Source organism: Hemitrygon akajei, chromosome 4 (genome assembly GCF_048418815.1).
Source record: "Hemitrygon akajei chromosome 4, sHemAka1.3, whole genome shotgun sequence".
Lineage (NCBI taxonomy): Eukaryota > Metazoa > Chordata > Chondrichthyes > Myliobatiformes > Dasyatidae > Hemitrygon > Hemitrygon akajei.
This window is the reverse complement of record NC_133127.1, coordinates 139329057-139352722: the sequence shown is the minus strand read 5'-3', so window position 1 is coordinate 139352722 and position 23666 is coordinate 139329057. Positions and strand designations below refer to the sequence as shown.

General features: G+C 40.0%; 1 protein-coding gene across 2 annotated transcripts in view; it reads right to left on the bottom strand.

Annotated features, from left to right (window-relative positions):
* Positions 1 to 23666, bottom strand: part of prcp (prolylcarboxypeptidase (angiotensinase C)) — a 31750-nt gene that overhangs the window by 5417 nt on the left and 2667 nt on the right. For both annotated transcript variants that reach the window (XM_073043448.1, XM_073043449.1), the window contains exons 4-9: positions 19951 to 20052; positions 13379 to 13560; positions 12777 to 12934; positions 7379 to 7548; positions 4060 to 4224; positions 976 to 1163 (exon numbers count right to left, since the gene is read on the bottom strand). In XM_073043448.1, the coding sequence (XP_072899549.1) occupies positions 976 to 1163; positions 4060 to 4224; positions 7379 to 7548; positions 12777 to 12934; positions 13379 to 13560; positions 19951 to 20052 (965 nt within the window). The remainder of the gene's footprint in view (positions 1 to 975; positions 1164 to 4059; positions 4225 to 7378; positions 7549 to 12776; positions 12935 to 13378; positions 13561 to 19950; positions 20053 to 23666) is intronic.

The window sequence follows — 23666 nt, the reverse complement described above, 5'->3', positions numbered from 1 at the left end:
GCATCTGCAGTTGTATTTTTATGCTATTTCCAGTCTGTGCAGTGCAAATCTAAAATGCACATACATGATGTTCATACACAGAGAGACAGCTTCAAATACTCATATAGAAGCAGTTCTTACGAGGTTAAAAGAAGTCTGCCTTTATTCCATACTTCCAAGCAACAGAAAAGGAGACCATTTATATAACCAAGTTAGAGTTGGCTCTTATCGTGACCCAACTGCCCAGTTACTTAATATTTCTCATTTATCCTTTAAATTTGTTTCAATGAAGGGAATATATTTCTGATACATCTACTCCTACTTGGGTCTCCCATTTCACTACCAGTCAATCTGCAACTTCCATTGCCTATTCTGTATGTCTCAATCCAATGCTCAATACCCTATTGCTCCCAAACTTGACAACGCTCTGATCCAATCCTGCACGACTCTTGTATCATGTTCTATTTTAGAATTTGAGAATCTAAGATACTTGAATTACTTAATTTTTGCATTTAATTTAAATATTTTTGACACCCATTCATCCAAACTTTAGCCATTCGAATGCGTTGGTGCCCAGCCAAACCAAATTAGATGTACATCCTCCACATCTTGAAGGTAATCCAATGCAATATTCTCAAAATTGCTGTAATAATAGTACCAGCAGTGTTTCTTCACCCCCCCCCCCCCCCCCCCAAAGTGCTCTATTCTCACTGAGAAATGTCAAGTTATCTCCAAAATCACACAACACACACAAAATGCTGGTGGAACACAGCAGGCCAGGCAGCATCTATAAGGAGAAGCACTGTCAGCGTTTCGGGCTGAGACCCGTCAACAGTGCTTCTCCTTATAGATGCTGCCTGGCCTGCTGTGTTCCACCAGCATTTTGTGTGTGTTGTTGTTTGAATTTCCAGCATCTGCAGATTTCCTCATGTTATCTCCAAAATCACTGGTTTTCACTGATGCTTGGAAAGTCTTGCAGTTTTATAAAAAACTCACCTGAAAATAATATTGCTGTGTGAACTGATATTTTTCCCACCATAAACCGTGGTGATCCAGTCAGGTCTTGGGCGCAATCCCCAGGTCTCTTTGCAGGTGTCAGAATACAATTTGAAATCCCATTCCATTGGTTCAAACATATCATTTACACCATCTGCACATAAAGGCATCACCATTTCTGTACAACTCTAACAACAAAGAACAAGCAACTGTAAATCAGAGAGAAAGGTTATCTTCTTAAAATATTCATGTACAGTATTAGAATATTCAGACATCAGAGAATGAATGTTACCAAAATCTTTCTGGAAAAATGTTTACCTACTGGAATAGATAAACCTGTAGCCAAATCAAAAAACATCATGGATCTTTCCATTACCACAAATGGAGAAATATGAATGACTAATGGAGAACTTTCTCTAATTATACATATCCACATTGTATTGGAGAAAGACCTTACAATTAGATCAAGTTAATCAGGGTTGTTACTATGTGGTTTAAAGGAGGTCTACTCCATATTTTTTTAAGAAGGGGTTTATCAGAACAATTTACAGCTACACATATTCTTCCTCAATACTGAATTTAATATTGCCACTTTTGAGTTTTCTTTAGTCATTTAATGGACTAACTTGGTTTAGTCAGCCGTGACAAAATTTAGATAACATTATTGTATTCTTTTGCTCAAGTCCCCAACTAGCACAAATAAGCTGTCATGTGCACAAGATCCTACAAACAACAATGAGATAAGTTAATAGATAATCCAATTTATGTTAATTGAAAAGATAATACTTGCAAATTCACCAAATAGTCTCCCAAATTCCTCATCAAAAAGTACAAGCTAAAATAGTAAAAAAGGCCTTTAGGATTATATTTCAAACAAAAGGCAGCATCGTCCACAGCGCAAAACTTTCTGTATTACAATACTTATCTCAAGATTGAGACATGATATTCCAACCTTCTAACTTGAAACGCAAGGATCAAAAGGCAGGAGCTCTACTACTATTGCTTAATCATTCACCTACATTACTCAAAATCACTTCAAACTATATAGACTCAGTCTTTGCTGTGTTTTGCCTGCAGTGTCAAGTTGTAAATGCTATCAATATTCAGATCTTCTAAGCTAACAGAGTACTAAAAGGGCCTGAGATAATAGTTTCTCAATAGCAAAGATGTTCTGAAACACTGAAACTCTGGGTAAAATGGCAAAGCCAGGGGCTGGCTTTACTAACAGTCAGAATTCCCCCCACCCACAAAAGAATTTTCAGGGCAGAACTTATTTTGATTGGTTTACAACATCCAATGGAGTCAGTCAAGACTTTGTCACCACTCGTCAATAACTGACTTCAGGGTTACCACAACCAGCAAACAGCAAGAGGAGGAGAAAGACACTTGTCTGCATGACTTCCTTCCACACTGAAACAAAGAGAAACAAGGTACAAACAAATGGCATGAAAAGTAAAACGTGTTTTTTAAAGTTAGAAATTCCTCAGAGAGTGCTGCAAAGATGAAAGTAAATAAATGTCATAAAATTATGTTCCATTGTGTCTTACTCTTATCTATAAAGGCTAATCTATACAAGGATTATGATGAAGAAAATAGTTTAAACTAATATTGATACAAGGTTCTGAAGATACATTTCAAATTAGCCCTTCATATTTCTTCTTTTTCTTCCAGATGTTGGAGAACTACAGCACAGAAACAGGCCTTTCAGCCCATCTGGTATGTGCTGAACTATTATTCTACCCAGTCCCTTCGACCTGCACCAACACCATAACCTTCCCATCCATGATAGCTTTACAGAGTTTGTACCTCAATTTCTTGTAAAAATCAGAATCACCTGATTTGAACACTTAAGTCATAGACTTTAGTAGGGACTGGATCTCCCAGTTTCCTGTTGGAAAATCCTGGACTGTCCTCCTCAATACACAATCTTCAACACCCTTGCTAGTAAAATCCATGATGATAGTGATATGCTCATATGCCCAGATTGGCCACTGAGTCTCTAAACATGGACTAGTCTATTGACGCAAAGCTGTAGTGTTGAAGCTTATCTATGTCCTCAGCATGGCTTTTTATACCGGTTGCCCACTTTCAGCTTGTGTGTGTGCAGGGAGGTGGAGCACAGCCTGGTGATCTGACTTACCAAAGTATGGGCAGAAGTGGACTCAGTAGATGTGTTTGATGATTGTATAGCAATGTTTGGGTGTTTGGATCCCTAGTAGGTCAGGAGATGTGTTAGTAGTACTGTGGTAACACACTCTTGAAGTTGGTCTGGTTGAAGTCAGGCAATGATGAAAAGGCCTCAGGGTATCCTGTTTCAAGACTACTGACCACAGTGTAAAGTTCATTGATTGCAGGCTTCACTTCTGCCTGGGATGGAATGTAGTCTGCTGTCAGGATAACTAGAATGAACTCCCATGATACACAGTATGGGAAAGATATTCAAAAGCTGGTTGAGCAGGAGCTGGCCAGAACCATCACATCCCAGCACTCGGAGACATTGATTAGGAAAGCAGGTCCCTCTACCTCCAACTTTGCCAAGGATGCCAATATGGTCCATCCAGTGAATAGTCAGGAGAAGCAGGTGTGAACCAAGTGAGACACAGCACAAGAATCCCTAGTTCTCTTTGGTGGGTCAGATAAAGGGATTTTTTTCCCCTCTCGTTTTAGTATATTAAATTTTCCAACAGGGCAGTCCAATCAACACAAGAAGCTATTACACAAAATACTGTATCTGCTGCTGAACTCATGGGAAATCAAGCCTATATAAATGTGGAAGAAGATAGAAAAGAATATGGATAGCAAGTTAAACGTGGCTACAATGATCTTTCAGGTTAATTAACTGAATAATCAAATTAAGTTCCAGCATGTTATGGGATACTATGTCATGGGACATAGGAAAGCCGAGGAAGAGAACTTAGTTTAGAGTGGAGAAATGCAGCGAGTACCAGAAAGAAAAGTTCTTAATATATGAATTACTGTTAGATGTCACTGCAGTATGGAAAACATTTTATTACAATATATTTTAAAAATATTTCCACTGCACACTGCACCAACATCACATAATCTGCACATAACTATATTCACCTGGTAATCCCAACCTTTGTCATCAAGGGTGGAAGTTGAAGTCTGGGATATATTCAGACATGTAGCAGTGCCAGTGTAGTTATAATATATATTCACAGCCTTATAGACATTTTGGAGCAATGACTCCACAGGTAGCGAGGGTTTCCTAAGGAAGTTGCAAACCACCTAAGGAATAAATTTAGACGGTTACCAACATGTCCAACGTACATTAAAAATGCTTGTAGATACATCTTTGATAAGATTCCCATAATCCATGGATAGAGGAACAAACTTTAAAATTTGTCTACTTAAGCTCCTATAAGCCAGCTTTTCTACTGAGCTGTAAGATGCTGAATGATTTTAACCCTTCATTATCTAGAATGTGTTTTCATTGGTTTTAAAGCTACTTAATTACCTCAGTTGCAATTAAGTGCACAGTAACATCTACATTGGTTTGCATCATAGACTGCCTTGAGATACTGAAAATGGTCAAAACTCCATTAATGAACAGTATTGAAAAATACTTTGTCCGTTGCTAACATTACATGCACACATTACTTTTGCATTGAGCTAATCCTACTAGTATTAAAGTTAATATCCAGTAAATATCAAGCATCAACTTGGGCCTGAGATGGAGCAAGGCTAATTAACACTCTAAATTTAATATAAATGCTAGTATTTTCACTGGATAGAGTTGTCGATACTCAGCGGGTCAGGCAACCATGAGGTTGCCTGATGTTTCAAGTTGCTGGCTACCAATTCAGAGACTTGAAACAGTACTTCCCTCTTCCATTAAGCTGCTTCACTCATATCTCCAGCATTTTCTGTTTTCCCTTTGGATTTCTGGCATCTGTAGTATTGTGTGTATGTGTGTGCCCATACACTAACATTTGGGAATTTGTGTACAAATTGGGAGAACTATCCTACAAATAGCCTGACATAGTCCAACTCGTCATTAAGCAAATGTCCCAAAGTCCTTTATCATACTTTTTGGGCATGTCCTATTCCTCCATATACCTGTCCAAATTTTCAAACTCAAAACCACATTCACACTTCTGCTGGCAGCTTGTTCCACACTTTCACCGCCCTCTGAGTGAAGAAGATCCCTCTCAATTTGCCCTTAAATATTTCACCCTTAACCCATGACTTCTAGTTCTATTCTCATCCAGCCTTAGTGGAAACTGCCTCTTGCATTTACTCTACCTATACCCCTCATTTTTGAAAACCTATATCAAATCTCCTCTCAAATTCCAACACGAGAAAAACTGCAGATAGTGGAAATCCAAGCAACACACACAAAATGCTGGAAGAACTCAGCAGGCCAGACAGCATCGATGGAAAAGTGTAAACAGTTGACGTTTCAGGCTGAGACCCTGGATCAGGACTGGAGAAAAAAGATGAGAAGTCAGTAAAAAAAAAGTGAGGGGGAGGGGTGAAGTAAAGAACTGGGGTGTCGACACACACGCACACAGAGTTAGAAAAAATAAGCTTGTGAACCTTTTGCAATTACCTGGATTTCTGCATTAATTACTCAAAAATGTGGACTGATCTTCATCGAAGTCAAAATAAGACAAACACAATCTGCCCAAACTAATAACACACAAACAATTGTACTTCTCATCAATATACACCATTTAAACAGTTCCAGTCTAGGTTCAAAAAAGTAGGTGAACACCTGGGGTAATGCTTTCTACAAAAGTTTTTTTGGAGTCAGGTGTTTCAATCATTGCGACGAGATTGGAGGTGTGGGTTGTGAAGTAACCCTCCCCTATAAAACACACAAGCTCAGGTTACTGACAGAGCCTGCTAAAGGAAGATCTGTTTATGTGCACCACGCCTCAATCAGAACAACTTTCAGAGGAACGTGGAAGAATTGCAGGAATGTATGAAGTTGGAAAAGCCTACAGAAGCACTTCTAAAGACCTGAGTGTTCATCAGTCCACAGTAAAAGAAATTGTCTGCAAACAGAGGAAACTCAGTACTATTGCTACTCTCCCTAGGAGTGGGCATCCTGCAAAGATCATACCGAGAGCACAACGTGCAATGCTGAAGGAGGCGAAAAAAGAACCGAAGGGTAACAGCAAAAGACCTGCAGAAATCTCCAGAACTTGCTAAAATCCCTGTTCACGTATCCACTATAAGAAATATACTAAACAAAAATGGTGTTCGTGGAAGGACACCAAGGGAAACTACTGGTCTCCAAAAAAAAACTAACAAACAATCAACATTGCTGCACATCTCAAGTTTGCCAAAGACAATCTGGATGTTCCACAATGCTTATGGGACAATGTTCTGCGGACATAAGGCAAAAATTGAACTTTCTGGCAGATATGCACACTACTATACGTGGAGGAAAAAGGGCAATGCATACCAACACCAAGGGCTCATCCCAGCTTGAAACACAGTGCTTGGGGCTGCTTTACTGCCTCGGGATCTAAATTGCTTGTAATTGTTGAGGGAACCACAAATTCAAAATTGTATCAAGTGATTTTGCAGGATAATATCAGGGTAATGGTCCGTCAACTGAAGCTTAATAGAAGTTGGATCATGCATTCAGACAATGCATGATTCAGACAATGTTGTCAGACAAGTTGGATCATGATTCAAACAAGTTGGATCATGCATTCAGACAATGCATGATTCAGACAATGTTGTCAGACAAGTTGGATCATGATTCAAACAAGTTGGATCATGCATTCAGACAATGCATGATTCAGACAATGATCTGAAACACAAGAGCAAATCAACAGCAGAGTGGTTTGAAAAGAAGAAAATTTGTGTTTTGGAATGGCCAAGTCAGGGTCCAGACTTTAACCCAATTGAGATGCTGTGGCATGATCTGAAGTGGGTTGTTCACACAAGGAATCCCAGAAATATTGATGAACTGAAACAGTTTTGTATGGAGGAATAGTCTGAAATTCCTCCTTGTCATTGTGCAAGGCTGGTCAGCAGCTACAGGAAATGTTTGGTGGAGGTTATTGCTGCTAAAGGAGGTTCTACCATTTATTAAATACAAGGGCTCACATTTTTTCCAGCCTGGACTGTGAATGGTTAAACACTCTGTTCAATAAACTCATGAAAAGTACAATTGTTTGTGTGTTATTAGTTTAGCAAATTGTGTTTGTGTACTATTGTGACTTAGATTAAAATCAGACCACATTTTATGAGTAACTAATACAGAAAAACAGGTAATTGCAAAGGGTTGAAAATACATATATTTATCAGTTCATTATGAATTCAGTTACGTATAAATAGAATATTCATGTTTCAAAGTGCAAAATTTTCTTCAACTAGGAAAGTTCTAGAATATTTTTCCATAATTGAGATTTACATCAATTACCTTAATAGGCCAGGCAGGAAGAGGTTCTAAAAAGTTGGCTTCATAAGGATAGTCCACCATGGCTAGATTAACCCAAGTTTCAGACAGCCACATTTTGAACAGTGCCACATCAGATGCTTGTAATGGTGAACAAAGATGAAAAGTACTTGAAAGAAACTTCAATCCTTCTGCTAAAATAAACAGACATAAGTATTTAAATGTTACATGGATTGACATAATTATAGCTTTAATTATGAACTGACCTAAACTTCTAAGCTGTTACTAGTTTGCCATTAAAATGTGTGGCTACAGGGTTTAGAAAATCAATTGGGTCCTTAAAACGACCAATGGAGAAACCATGAAACCCATCAACAAGGAGGAACCCTTTTCTACTACCTGTCTTTCCAATATTTCCATGGTTTCTGGATGGTTCGCCAGGATCCTGAAGAAATAAGAGATTAATACCATCCAACAAATCCATAAGGAAGCTCAAATCACAGTTTATGCAAGTCAAAGATGAGCTGGGAATCAGGACAGCTGACGCTTACAGGATTCCCTGTGAATGCAGAGCAGCCTGTTTCAGCCAGATGGAACGCACGGTGTAGACACATATCAAGGAGCACACGAGGTGTATCCATTTGGGTTACCCGGAGAAACTGGCAGTAGAGGAACACTGCATTCACTGTAACTATAGGGTTGACTTCAACGGCACAAAAGTAATATGCCGCACCACTGACTTTTGGGACTGCCTGGTGAAGGAAGCCATTCAAATAAAACTAGAAGACGAAAGTCTCACTCTGAGAACTGGAATTCGATTGAAAGCAAGCTGGGACAGCAGAAACCTGATTGGATACAGACTAACTAATCGGGAGAGACAGACAAAAGGGGTTCTAATACCATCAGACTAGACACGCCCAGGCATCATTCATGATGGAGATGGCAGAGTCTGTCATCAAGACGCCAGTTAAAATCAATAGCTGTACCCGGCTGGAGGCCCGAGAAGAGTTTATTCATCATGTACACTGGGAAGACACTAGATCCTTTCGTACTTGTAAAAGAAGTTGCTGGCTGGTCTATAGCCTGAGATGGAGATATCCAGAAGGGGAACTGTCAGCGATGGACCACAAATGTGTGGTAGAGCAGGGTAGAAACAAATGATAAAAATGGAATTGTGTGTCTAGAGAATGCAACACCTATGCAATTGGAGAAAGATGTTGAGTGTGGTCCCAAATAAGCCTGCAGCAAATATTGTTCCACATATCCAACCAAAAAACAGGCATAACTAGAGCAGGTTCTCATAGCTATACCACTAATCTGGAGAAAATGAATGGAGAAAGAAGTTGTTCACTGCAAGGCCAAGTTCTACAAATCAGAAAGATATTTCAGATGGTGAAGGGAAACAGGTTCACCACTTTTCAAAGAAGAAACAGGAACCTCAAATGTTCCTGATTCAAAAGGGGTTCCTAATTTTTCTTTTTATGCCATTGACCAACGCCATTAAGCAAGGGGTCCATGGACCCCAGGTTGGGAACCCCTGGATAAAGGGATTGAATACGTTTGGTAGAATGCCCCATTTGGATAGTGAGTTACAGGATTCTGACCCAATAATGCATACATTCCCAGGTCAGGATGGCATTGAACTTGAGAGGAGCTTCACCAATCTTGTCTTTCTCAGGAGTGTTTGCGTGTTTTAGAGATGATACTGAATAGGCCTTATGATTGCTGCAATGAGCTGATTATGCACGCAGTAAATGTTTAATTAGGTTGTTAATCAAGTTAATGAGACCAACTTTAAAAAATATTTTTTTTTCAGCATTGTTATGTTCTGGAAAGGAGGAAGGACAAAGAACAGAGACTTAGATAATGATGAGAGAAATTGTGAAGTTTTTCAGAAAGAGAGAAAGCATATGTAAGGTTAAAGAAGCTAAAAATCTAATGGGGTGCTTGAGAAATATAAAGCAGGAGATTAGGAGAGCCACAGGGGCCATGAAATGTCCTTAGCAAGCTGAATTAAAAAGAATCTCAAAACATTTCATACTACATTAAAAAACAAAAGGATAACTAAGGAGAGGGTATAGCCACTCAAGGATAAAAGAGGGAATTTGAATATGGAGTCAGGAGGTGGGCTAGGTACCAAATGGGTAAACTCAGCAGGTCAGGCAGCATCCGTGGAAACAAGCAGTCAACTTTTCCGGCCAAGATCCTTCGTCAGGACGAAGGGTCTTGGCCGGAAAAGTTGACTGCTCGTTTCCACGGATGCTGCTCAACCTGCTGAGTTCCTCCAGCTTGTTGTACGTGTTGCTTTGACCACAGCATCTGCAGTGTACTTTGTGTGTACTAAATGGGTACTTTGCTGGTTTTCATCAAGGAGAAAGACATGGAGAGTAGTGAGTACAGTATCAGGAATGCTAATGTCATTCCCAAAGTGGGCAATATTGCCCCCCCCAGGCAGTTGTGGGAATTTCAAGAGGGCAATAAAGATAAAGGCAGTGGGAGGGCGCTCAGCAGCGGGGGATGGGAAGCAGGGGGATTATGGGCTTAAATTCTGAAATGAATTACTTATTATAAGCATTTGATCCTCAGTGCCTCATATGTGCTTACAATGATCACAAACCAACTCATCTCGTGTTCTCTTAAACTTGCTCTAAGTTCATTATAGTTGCTGAAAATCAATGTGACACTGCTGTATTTGGCATATCATGTACTGAAGAAATAGTGTTATTTCCGGGCACATTATTGCCGTTCACTACTGTAGTACAGTGTTAGCTAGTATGATCCCCATACTCTAATCACAGTGAGCAATCCCTGTGGATTCAATGGGGTAAAGTTCAGAATCTGCCTTTTCATATGATCTTGACCATATTTCTCTAGCCCACAGTGCAGCTGAGATATCACTGCCCTACTTCAGGCCAAGTCAGGTTTCAACTGAGCTATGATAATGTCATAAGTTATCCCTTTATTGTTCACAGTGCATGGGGTTGAACTTAAACAAAAGGGATTAACTGTGGTCATTATCTATAACGAAAATAGCAGAAGCAGACCAAACAAAAAAAATTAGACAGTATAGTGTGGAGTATCTGAAATATGGATTTATACCAACACCAAGCAACCAACATCAGCCATGTGTCTGTTGTGTGAAAAAGCTTTTTTTGAAATGAGACAATGAAACCATAGAGGGTCCTTGAGCATTACAAGAGAATACACTGATAAAGAAAACAATAACTTGGCTTATTTTCAGTCACTTTGAAAACTTTCAGAAACAGAAAACACTTCAAAACATGTTTGCCAGCACTTCACAACAGAACAAGTAATGGTTTGGGTGCTTCATACATTTCAATGCTCATTGCCAAATCTGGAAAGCCCTAACAATTTGAGGAGGACTGATTCTGCCAGCAGAAAGGGAATTTCTGAGTATGGCTTTGCATAAGTCACCAGACCAGACAACTAAAGTGTTTCCACTCAGCGACAACTCAGTTCAAAGACAAATAGATGTAGAGATAGCTCAGAAAATTACAGACCAGTGAGTCTTACTTCAGTGGTTTTGAGAGGCAGGATATATGAATATTTGGAGAGGCTAATGATTAGGAATAGTCAACATGGCTTTGTCAAAGGCAGGTCAGGCAGCATTCGTTGAAATGAGCAGTCAACGTTTCAGGCCGAGACCCTTCGTCAGGCCCGAAATGTTGACTGCTCATTTCAACGGATGCTGCCCAACCTGCTGAGTTCATCCAGCTTGTTTGTACGTGTTGATTTGACCACAGCATCTGCAGTATACTTTGTGTTTATCATGCCTTATGAGCCTGATTGAACTTTTTGAGGATGTAACTAAACACATTGATGAAGGTAGAGCAGTAGATGTAGTGTATATAAATTTCAGCAAGGCATTTGATAAGGTACCTCATGCAAGACTTATTGAGAAAGTAAAGAGGCATGGGATCCAAGGGGATCTTGCTTTGTGGATCCAAAACTGGCTTGCTCACAGAAGGCTAAGAGCGGTTGTAGACAGGTCATATTTCACATGGAGGCTGGTGACCAGTGGAGTGCCTCAGGGATCTGTTCTGATCTCTTCGTGATTTTTGTAAATGACCTGGATGAGGAAGTGGAGGGATGGGTTAGTAAATTTGCTGATGACACAATGGTTGGGGGGTGTTGTGGATAGTTTGGAGGGCTGTCAGAGGTTACAGCGGGACATCAATAGGATGCAGAACTGGACTGAGAAGTGGCAAATGGACTTCAACCCAGATAAGTGTGAAGTGGTTCATTTTGGTAGGTCAAATTTGAAGACAGAATATAATATTAATGGTAAGACTCTTGCAGTGTGGAGAATCTGAGAGATCTTGGGGTCCGTGTCCATAAGACATTCAAAGCTGCTGCGCAGGTTGAATCTGTGGTTAAGAAGGCATACAGTATATTGGCCTTCATCAATTGTGGGATTGAGTCCAAGAATCGGGAGGCAATGTTACAGCTATATAGGACCCTGGTCAGACCCCACTTGGAATACTATGCTCAATTCTGGTCAGCTCACTACAGGAAGGATGTGGAAACTACAGAAAGGGTGCAGAGGAGATTTACAAGGACGTTGCTTTGATTGGGGAGCAAGCTTTATGAGAATATGTTGAGTGAACTTGGCATTTTCTCCTTGGAGCAACGGAGGATGAGAGGTAACCTGATAGAGGCGTGTAAGATGATGAGAGGTATTGATCGTGTGGATAGTCAGGAAGCTTATTCCCAAGGCTGAAATGGTTAACACAAGAGGGCAGTTTTAAGGTGCTTGGAAGTAGGTACAGAGGAGATATCAAGGGTAAGGTTTTTTTATGCAGAGAGTGGTGAGTGCGTGGAATGGGCTGCCAGCAATGGTGGTGGAGGCAGATACAATAGGATCTTTTAAGAGACTTTTGGATAGGTACAAGGAGCTTGGAAAAATAGAAGGCCATGGGTAACCCTAGATAATTTCTAAAAGTAAGTACATGTTCGTCACAGCATTATGGGCTGAAGGGCCTGTATTGTGCTGTAGGCTTTCTGTGTTTCCATAAATGTTAATTGATTGACAATTGGGCCAACTACAGTTCTTAAAAGAACACTCAAATGTATGAAGATATACCCAGTTACAGACACACAGTCTCATCAGTCATAGCTAACAACTACATTGCTGCAGGCATATAATTTTGTTCAGAACAGGGCCTGTACTTTGCTGGAATATTGCTGGTTAAAAGAGCATAGCATGATTCTGTAAGCTTTTTTTTCAATCAGTGAATTATAGTGATGTGCATATTTGCATATATACACATAAATATTAATTTCTACAGAACCTGAGCCCAAGGTGAGAAATTCTGAAGTAAAACAGTTTAAAATTACCATGAGAATATCTTAAACCAAAAATCAAATACATTTTTGTCAATTCTGGACAGAGCTTTATTACCTTTGGATGAGAGTTCATTTATTGCAGCCCAAGAACGTCTGATGCTTTCAGCACAGCCTTTTCCACTCTTTGAGAAGTCTTTGGTTACAATAGCAAAGTAGGTTTCACATGGGGTCAAATCTTCAAACAGCCATATTGGAGCAGAAGCAGCAAGAGCTCTGGTATATACACAGATAGATTAAGAGTTTATGGTGCATGCATTAAACACTCTGTTAATGTTTTAACATTGAAATTGGCCACCATTTCAACAATGTGATAGTAAAACAAGAATTAGGCTAATTGAAAAAGAAATGTTCAGAAATGAGCACAGAGTGGGAAAATGCGCTTTGATTACTAAAGTATAGTTCACATTAAGAGATATGTAGAAGCATAATTATGATGATCACCTCTGATTTAATATAACCTATACCATGGATTAATTAAAAATAAAATACTTGAAAAAATGTTATCTAAATTTACCATTAAAAAAACCAAAGAAAATCAATTACTTCAAAGTAACGCATTTAAAAATGGGATGGAGTGATAACCCCAAATCACAGTACGCTCCCCACAAATTACTTTGTGTTATCTAATCTACCGGTAATCCTCAAACTAATACTCACCCAACAACGAAATTTGGATACTTCATTCTAAACCAAGCTGCTAACATTCCTCCATAGGAACCTCCAATTGCAATAACAGGACTGCTCTGAGCTCCAGGAATGGTCTCTTTCAGATTTCTAACAAGGACTGCAAAGTCAGCTAAAGCTTGTTCTGAAGTGAAGTAGTTCAGGTACTTGGGATTCTACAACAGAAACATTGACAAAACACTTACAATGAAACAACTAAAAGTGACAAGCTAATAACCTTTGGTATTCCAATATGATAATGTGAACAGACTTTCGTAAATTACTAAAAATTGTATAACTGAAACTAATAGAATAAAAATGAATTCACATTTCTGCATGACACATTCACCAGACAGTGTTTGACAGGTTAGTAACACAACAATATCAATGAGAAAGCTACTTTGGTAATGATTTAAAGACAAATTTTGGTACACTCTATTTCACAAATAACAGATCCACACCCAAAATAGTGCAGGCATTTCAAGCTGATTTGCAGCATTAACATGCAGATCAACTGGGAAAATCAGGTTGGTAACGTTGAATGCCTATGAGATGGCTTTTTACAGCAGTTTGTTGTTGAGTCTACTATAGTTGGGGATCAGCTATATTGGATTGGGTGTTTCGTAATGAACAGGAGGTGATTAGGGAGCTTAAGGTAAAAGAACTCTTGGGAGGCAGTGACCACAATATGATTGAGTTCAACTTGAAATTTGATAGGGTGAAAGTAAAGTTTGACACAGCAGTATTTCTGTGGAGTAAAGGAAATTACAGTGGTATGAGAGAGGAGTTGGCCAAAGTAAATTGGAAGGAGATGCTGGCAGGGTAACAGCAGAGCAGCAATGGTGTGAGTTTCTGGGAAAAATTAGGAAGGAGCAGGATAGATGTATTTCAAAAACAAAGAAATACTTAAATGGCAAAATAGTACCAGCATGGCTGCCATGGGAAATCAAAGCGAATGTAAAAGCAAAAGAGAGGGCATACAACAAAGCAAAAATTAACAGGAAGGTAGAAGATTGGAAAGCTTTTAAAAACCTGCAGAGAGCAACGAAAAGAATCATTTGGAGGTAAAAGATGATATATGAAAGCAAGCTAGCAAACAGTATCAAAGTGGATAATAAAAGCTTTTCCAAGAATGTCAAAAATAAAAGAAAGACGAGAGTAGATATGGGACCGCTACAAAATGAAGCCAGAGAAATAATAACAGGGGACAAGGAGGTAGCAGATGAAATAAATGAGTATTTTGCATCAGTCTTCACTGTGGAAGACACTAGCAGTGTGCCAGATGTTGAAGGGTGTGAGGGAAGAGAGGTGAAAGCAGTTACTATTACAAGGGAGAAGCTACTCCAAAAGCTGAAAGACCCAAGGGTACATAAGCCACCCGGACCAGATAACTGCATTCCACTGTTCTGAAAGAGGTATTGGGAGAGATTGCGGAGGCATTACTAATGATCTTTCAAAAATCATTGGAGTGACATGGTGCCAGGAGTGGAAAATTGCAAATGTCACTCCACTCTTTACGAAAGGAAGAAGGCAGCAGAAAGGAAATTATAGACTAGTTAGCCTGACCTCAGTGGTTGGAAGATGTTGGCGTCAATAGTTAAGGAACTATGTTTACTTGGTGACACAGGACAAAGTCAGCATGATTTTCTTAAAGGAAAATCTTGCCTTACAAACCTGTTGGATTATTTCAGGGGATTACAAGTAGGATAGATAAAGGGGTTGCAGTGGATGTTGTATATTTGGATTTTCAGAAGGCCTTTGACAAGGTGCTACCCAAGGCTGCTAACCAAGTTAAGAGCCCATGGTATTACAGAAAAGTTCCTGGCATGGTTAGAGCATTGGCTGATTGGTAGGAGGCAGTGTGGGAACAAAAGGATCCTTTTCTGGTTGGCTGCCAGTGACTAGAGGTGTTCCACAGAGGTCGGTGTTGGGACCACTTCTTTTTATGCTGTATATCAATGGTTCAGATGATGGAATAGATGGCTTTGTTGGCAACTTTGCAGATGATGGAATAGATGGCTTTGTTGGCAACTTTGCAGATGATGTGAAGATTGGCGGAGGGGCAGGTAGTGTTAAGGAAACAGATAGGCTGCAGAAGGACTTAGATTAGGAGAAGGGGCAAGAAAGTGGCAAGTGAAATACAATATTGGAAATTGCATGGTCATGCACTTTGGTAGTAGAAATAAATGTGCAGACTATTTTCTAAATGGGGAGAAAATACCCTAAAGTTTAACTTGCAGGTCAAGTCAGAGGTGAGGAAGGCAAATACAATGTTAGTATTCATTTCAAGAGATCTAGAATACAAGAGCAGGGATACAATGCTGAGGCTTTGTAAGGGACTGATGAGGCCTCACCTGGAGTATCGTGAAGGGTTCTGGGCTCCTATTCTAAGAAAGGATGTGCTGGCATTGGAGAAGGTTCAGAGGAGGTTCACAAGGATGATTCTGGGAATGAAAGGGTCATCATACGAGAAAAGTTTGATAGCTTTGTGTCTGTACTCACTGGAATTTAGAAGGATGGGGGGAGGGAATCTCACTGAAACCTTTCAAATGTTGAAAGGCCTAGAAAGAGTAAATGTGGAAAAGATGTTTCCCCTGGTGGGTGAGTCTGGGACAAGAGGACACAGTCTCACGATAGAGAGGCATCTATTTAAAACAGAAAAGTGGAGGAATTTCTTTAGCCAGAGGGTGGTGGATTTGTGGAATTTGTCACCACAAGAAGCTGCGGAGGCCAGGTCATTGGGTGTAATTAAGGCAGAGATTGATAGGTTCTCAATTAGCCACGGCATCAAAGATTACGGGGAGAAGGCTGGAGAGTGGGGTTGAGGAGGGGAAAATAAAAGGATCAGCCATGATTGAATGGCGGAGCAGCCTCGATGGGCCAAATGGACTAAGTCTGCTCCTATGTCTTATGGTCTTCAAAGGTATAAACATGAATTGGACTGAGCTGCAGCTCCACATTTATTGCCCATGCAACTCCTGGAGCTGAACTTCCTTTATTTGTCACCCCGACAGGTCCATATGTATCCTACATCTCATGGCGTGCTGTTCTGTGTAGCTGGGCAGTCCTTGGACAACAACCTGTCGTCAGGCAGAGGACCCCAAGGCCCTCTCCTTGGACTACTCCAGCAAACCTTCGGAGCTCACTGCTGTCAAAGATCAAACTTTTTAAAAATTATTTTTAAACAGACACATTTAAAGATACTTGAAATAGAATTTTTAGCTTAAAACATTTTAAATTAAAAATAACAAACTTGATTTTTTTTGTGATAGAAATTAAAAGCATCTATATTAAGCAAATTAAGGAGGGAAAAGCAACCAGCCTACAACTAGCTTTTCAATCAGGTCAGCAATCCATTTGATTGAAAAGCATTCTGCTACATATGACAGTGACCATTAGTGTACAGCCAAATTATCAAATGCAAAGTGTATCCAGATGCAGAGTTCCGCACATCTAATTCAATATCTGGTTCTAGCACACAGCCCAATTGCATAGCAGGTGTCCACCTCCCTCCCAATAACTGTATTATTGGGAGGAAGTCAGGAACAAGCTAACTGACACATTGCAATCTGTCAGGGGATCACTGTGAACTGTTAGCTAGTGAGCAGCATTAACCAGCAAAATTATAATAATTACCTTATAGTTACCTTCATATTGCTCACCAGTCTACACGTCAATTTTTGTTGCAGATTGAACTGATAAAATTAAAACATTAATCTACACCTTCACCTTTATTTCACCTCCCAATACTGAATGTGACTTCAAACATACTGTCATTATTTCAATATGCAAAAAATAAGCACCAAGTCAAAAGTTTATATCATGAAGAAGATAGAGACCGTGTTTTTCCCATAGATGCTGCCTGGCCTGCCGAATTCCTCCAGCACTTTGTGTGTGTTGCTCAGATTTCCAGCATCTGCCGATTTTCTCGTTAGAGACAGCGTTTGTCTGATTAAACAAACTTGCATGGAATAAATGTCTCAATATGTGATTCGTGGTGGGCCATCCATGCTTGCCACTGGCTGACAGGAAAGTATCTTACCTTGTACTGATCAGCAGAGGTCACTGTCAGAAAAATTCTTGTTCATTATTCACTACATAATTTCAGAATTAGGTTTAATATCACTCACATATGTCAAGATATGTATTATTTTACAGCAGCAGTACATATTAGTTTTAAAAAACTATAAATTGTAATAGGTAAATTGCAAATTTTTAAAAGATGGTGGCGCGACGTAGCTTGCAGCAGCCACTCCGGAGCTGATTATCTGTTATTTGTGAAGTGGGGTGCCGTGCGCAATCATAATTGATTGAAAACGGACGTGGGAGCACGGAGGAACATCGGGAAATCTCCAGGAAAACCTTCTTTGTTGCTGCTGCTGCCGTGAGGTCCGGGACTCTGCTGGGAAGAACAGGCCCCCAGTCCTCGGGGTCGTATCGCCGATGGCCGTTGGCGGGGCCGTCTTAATACGCTCGGCAGAGGATGGTGCTCGGAGAAGCTGTGCCGGAGGGGATGGTCGTCGGCTCGGAGGTTCGACAGACCACTGCGGTCAGGTCGCTTTCAGTGTGTGCTGCGTCTGCCAGGCTGGGTTCGACAGAGCTTTCATTGTGTGCTGCGTCTGCGAGGCTGAGTCGAGCGGCGCCATGGAAGTCCATAGCGGGGGTATTCCCTTCTGCCACCGGCGTGGGATGGCGAGTCTGTTGGGACTCTGGGGACTTGTGGAACTGTATGGTGATTTCTTTTGAACTTATAGTCCTTTAACATCTTTGGACTATTTTTACTGTGCCCATAGTCTGATTTTTATCAATTATGCTATTGTTTGCACTGTTGTAACTATATGTTGTAACTATGTGGTTTTGTGCAGGTCTTGTAGCTTTAGTTTTTGGTCTTATTTGTCTGGTGGATTTGGAGCTCCTTTCCAGGGAACGTGCTAAGACGGTAGCACAATATTAATACACAGCAGCCTCTCCGGACTCTGGATTGGGGATTGCCAAACGTTATGTGGATTTTCTAGTGTAGTCTGTTTTGTCATATGCTTTTGTGATATCATTCTGGAGGAACGTTGTCTCATTTTTTAACTGCATTGCATTTGTGGTTTCTAAATGACAATAAACTGAATCTGAATCTGAGGTATATACAGCAGATTCCAGTTAACTGGGGCACATCAGGAATTTTGGCCCAATTAAGCAGCTGCCCCAGTTAGCTGAAGTTTCATGGAATTAAAGAGTAAAAAAGTCAAATAGAGTAACAAACTATATTTTAAATGAAATATTGAACAAATTAGAACACAACCAAAAGCACAACAGTACTATAAAACCCTATTGGTTCCTAATAATATTGACAGAAGAATTCATCCAGTGTATGTAATGAAATTCTTCATAGTTCGTAACATGTTGAAGTAATGGATTCATTTCATTTTCATTCCCAGCCATTTCTGGCATCTGCAAGCCTGGGTGCTTAAAACCACAGAGAGCAAAACAGTTCTGAATTGCCTTACTGCTTATTTCTTGCTATCAGTGACAAAAATCACTGTTCTTTGAACACAAACCGTTCAGCGTCTCCTGCCCCAAGTCAACAGCATAATGTCCCAAATAACCCAAGGGAATCCTGGCAATTTTCTCAATTAGTTTTTGTTCTTTAAGAGTCGTCTCAAATAAGCAGCTTCCCTGACTAGCCAATTGCCCAATTAACTCGAATCCAGAGTCCGTGTATGTGCGAGAGAGCATGTGCGTGTGTATCCACATAACAATGGGTGCTGCCTTTTTGAGCCATTACATTTTGAAGGTGGGGGGCTAGTGCCCATGATGGAGCTAGCTGAGTTTACGACATTCTGCATCTTTAATTTGCATTTCAATTCTCAATCGACATTTTCAGAATACATGATCCTTGAGCAAAAGTTGATGATCAAGTCAAAGGCAAATGACAAAGCCCCTAGTGAGATTTATGAAATATTGAAATTTTAGAAACAGTACATGTAGTCTGTACTTTGTAAGTTGCAGAAGTTGTAAAATTAGTCAACTCCATCATGGGTACTAACCTCCATAGTATCCAAAACATCTTCAAGGAACAATGCTTCAGGAAAGTGGCATCCATTATTGAGGACCCTCACCATGAAGAACATGCCTCCTTCTCACTGTTACCATCAGGAAGGAGGTACAGAAGCATAAAGGTACACATTCAATGATTCAGGAACAGCTTCTTCCTCTCTGCCATCCGATTTCTGAATGGACACTGAACCCATGAACATTACCTATTTTCTTATTTCTGCTTTTACACTACTTATTTTAAGTTAACTATTTATATACACGTGTTTTTTCTGTATTTATCATGTATTGCATTGTACTGCTGCCACAAAGTCAACAAATTTCACAACATATGCTAGTGACATAAAACCTGATTCTGATTCTAGTGTTCAATATATGCCATTAAATCTGATCTTTCTGCAGATTTCTAGTAACAACAGAAGAAAAAGATAGCAATGGCTGTGCAGTTTTCAAAAGAACTGAAAATATTTGTCTGTCAAGTACATAGTCAAAGTTTAGAAAGCATTTTTTTTACAACTTACACTGAATGCTTTTTTTCCAAAAGGTACAGACTCTCCATAATATCTATGTTCAGCAAACACCAACATGGCACCCAGTTCCTTAGAGATATCCCACATAAAACCCTAAAAAAAAAGCATTTTTATTTTAAAAAGCTGTAATTTCAACAGTAACCAAAAAATAAATCCTTTAAAAAAGTTGTGATGAAGTAAATTAAGCAAAAGGAAAAGAAAGCAAACCAGCTAACACTTCCAACCTTAGATATGGCCTAGCTTTCAAATAGAATGGCAATTCTTTCTATTTTAAGAGCTAAGAGAGATGGGAAAAATAGATAACCAATCAAAGGTAAAGATCATTTAAGACCTTCACATGCTTGCATTTGAATTTGGCTAGGTGATTTCCTTATTGATCCTTTTCTGTATATGTAAGTCAACAATCTAAAATTGATTTTAAAAAATTGGATATAAGCAATAAAATATTAGAAAGAAAAATATAAAGAAAGATAAAGTTTTAAAAGTGTGAGATTCTGGAGCCTTTGACTCTACTCTATACCACACTATCTGCATAGAGACGAACAGAGTCGAGGGCAATACTATCAAAGTTATTTTATGCTGAAAAGAATTTCAAAGTGTCAAAGGTGGTGGTATAGCTAGATACACGAAAGACATTTAAGAAACTCATAGATGGTCACATGAAAGAAAGAACAATGGAGGGCAATGTGGAAGGTACGGATTAGATTGATCTTGGAGACCCTAAAAAAGTTGGCACATCGTGGGCCAAAGGACCTGTACTGTTCTATGTTACTTTCGGCATCACTGGCTGTTCTTTGATGGGTCGTCTGGGCTGCAGATGGGCTTGACCAAACTGAAGAATCCATACATTCTTTGTTAATCTACCACTGGTTGGAAACAACATCTTGGATTTATATGGCGTATTTACTACAGATAGCAGCTGTAGTGTTTAAATCTGAAATTCTGAGGAACAATAATAAGAAAAGCTACAAGTTTGTCAAAACAAACTCAGTTTACTTATCTCATTCAGGGAAGGAATTCTGCCACACAATTGGCTTTTATGTGACCCACAACCTACTCCATGTGGTTGATTGCTGCAAGTCCTTTAAGTTTTCTTAGCAAGCCACTTAGTTGTACCATAACTACCATGTTCAAACGGAGTGGGGAAAAGAAAACAAGAAAGGACACCAGTCTAGTTAACCTTGCCAAGTCTCCCTCATAAACATCTGCAATTGGGAGAGAAGTCCTGAAAAAAATGCACCAGCCTGTATAAGCCATGCGCCCTCTCTAGGGAGAGATGGGACCACTCAGGATAAAGGGGGAAATATTTCCTTGAATATGGAGATTGTGAGTGAGGTACTTAATGAGAACTTTGCTTCAGTATTTACCAAGGAAAAATATACGAGCTCCAGGACATCAATGCTGAGTGTATAAATAAGTTAGGGTGTTTAGAGATCAAGGAGGAATTGTTAGGGCCTCTAATGAGTATTAATGTGGGTAAGTCCCCAAGACTTGATGCGCCTTACATTAGGTTATTGAAGGAGGCAAGGGACGAGAGTGCTGGGACCTTGACTAGTATCTTAGTGTCTTCTCTAACCACAGGTGAGGTCTCAGCAGACTGGCAAGTGGCTGATGTTGTATCTCTATTTAAAAAGGAAACAAGGGGAAGTCCTGGGAACTATAAACCAGTGAGTCTCACATCAGTTTTAGGGAAATTCCTGGAGAAAATCCTTATGGACAGGATATATGAACACTTGGAAACCCGTGGCCTAACTAGGGAGGGCCAGCATGGCTTTGTGCAGAGCAGGTCGTATCTTACCAACTTGATTTTTTTGACAAGGTGACAAGAGAGATTGAGGAGGGTAGGGCAGTGGATGTTGTCTACATGAATATTAGTAAGGCTTTTAACAAAGTCACTCATGGGAGGCTAATCCAAAAGATTACGATGCATGGGGTCTGCAGCTAATTGGATTCAGAACTGGCTTGTGAATAAATGATACAGAATAGTGGTTAAAGGGACTTATTTGAACTGGAGGTCTGTAGTTAGTGGTGTACTGCAAGGTCCTGTTCTGGGACCTCTATTGTTTGCGATGTATATAAATGACTTGGATGAAAACGTAAATGGGAGGGTTAGTAAGTTTGTAGATGATATGAAGATTGGTGTAGCTGTGGATAGAGTAGACAGACAATACAGCACGACATAGATTAGTTGCAGATATGAGCAGAGAAATGGCAGGTGGAGATTAACCCAGATAAATGTGAGATGTTGCACTTAGGTAGAGCAAATGCAAGTACCCTGTTAAGAGCAAACTTCTTAAAAGTATTGATGAGCAGTGAGATCTTGGGATCTAAGTTCATAGTTACTTGAAAATGGCTGCACAGGTTGAGAAGGTGGTTAAGAAGGCTGATGAAATGCTTGCTTTTATTAGCTGGGGCATTAAGTTCAAAAGTCAAGAGGTTATGTTGTAACTTTATAAAACAATGGTTAGGCTACATCTGGAGTATTGCTTACAGTTCTGGTCGCCCCACTATAGGAAGGACGTTGGGGCTTTGGAGAGGGTGCAGAAGTGGTTTACCAGGATGCTGCCTGGTTTAGAGGGCACATGCTACCATGAGAGGCTGGGTAAACCTGGGTTGTTTTCTCTGGAGCACCAGAGGCTTAGGGCAGATCTGATAAAGCTTTACAAGATTATAATAGGCATTGACAGAGCAGACACACGGTACCTGTTTCCCAGGTTTGAAACGTCTAACACCAGAGAGCCTGCATTGAAGGTGGGGGGGGGTTCAAAGGTTATGTGAGAGGCAAGTTTTTTACTCAAGAGTGGTGGATGCCTGGAATGGTAGCAGAAGCAAATACATTAGAGGCTTTTAATAGAGGTTTGGATAGGCACATGGATGTAAGGAAGATGGAGGGATATGGCCATTGTGTAGGTAGGAGCAATTGGCGTTTGGATGTTTTTGATTTGCTGTTTAAGCTGGTTTGGCAGAACATAGTAGGCCAAATGGCCTGTCCTGTGCTGTACTGTTCTATGTTCTATAAAGGTAGCCTGGTAGCACTATTGTAGCTACCAAGCTGAGAGTGCAGCAGTTAGTGAATGAACTGCCACAAGGAATAAACCTACTCAAATCCACCCTCACCAGTCTGTCTTTGGTAGATGCATCTGCTCCATGGTAGCAGGAGCAGTGGAGAAATAGTCCTATCTACACACCAAAGGTATTATCCTGTGTTGTGTTGTACTGCCATTGTGCTGAAAAGGATAGAATAGACAGACTGCTCAAAGCAGAGTAATCTTGATCCTTGACCATCAGAAGAAGCAGAAGTATACTCCACCATATCTGCATGCTGGCAGTGGCAATACACACACACACAAAATGACAAGACAACAACCTAGGAAAGCTGCAAAGCAAAACCAAACACAGAAACCAGGGTAATTATCTAAAGCTTCAGAGCATTGAGCAAAGCCCAATTTCTGCACTGCCTCCTATTCATGAATTTGTCCCATGATATCTCCACAACTTTTTTCAGTCACTGAAGAAAAGCTGTAAAAGTGAAAAATACAATAAAAATCAGTGAAAGCAACAGAGTAATCATGAAAGCAGGTGGCTAACAATAGTACGGAAGTTCATAATCAGAGAAGCGGGTAAAAGCACAGGAAGAAACCTAAATAGAATTGCTGGAAACTGAGAGCACAGAAAAAGAAATCGCGGCTTAACTGACATAAACACAA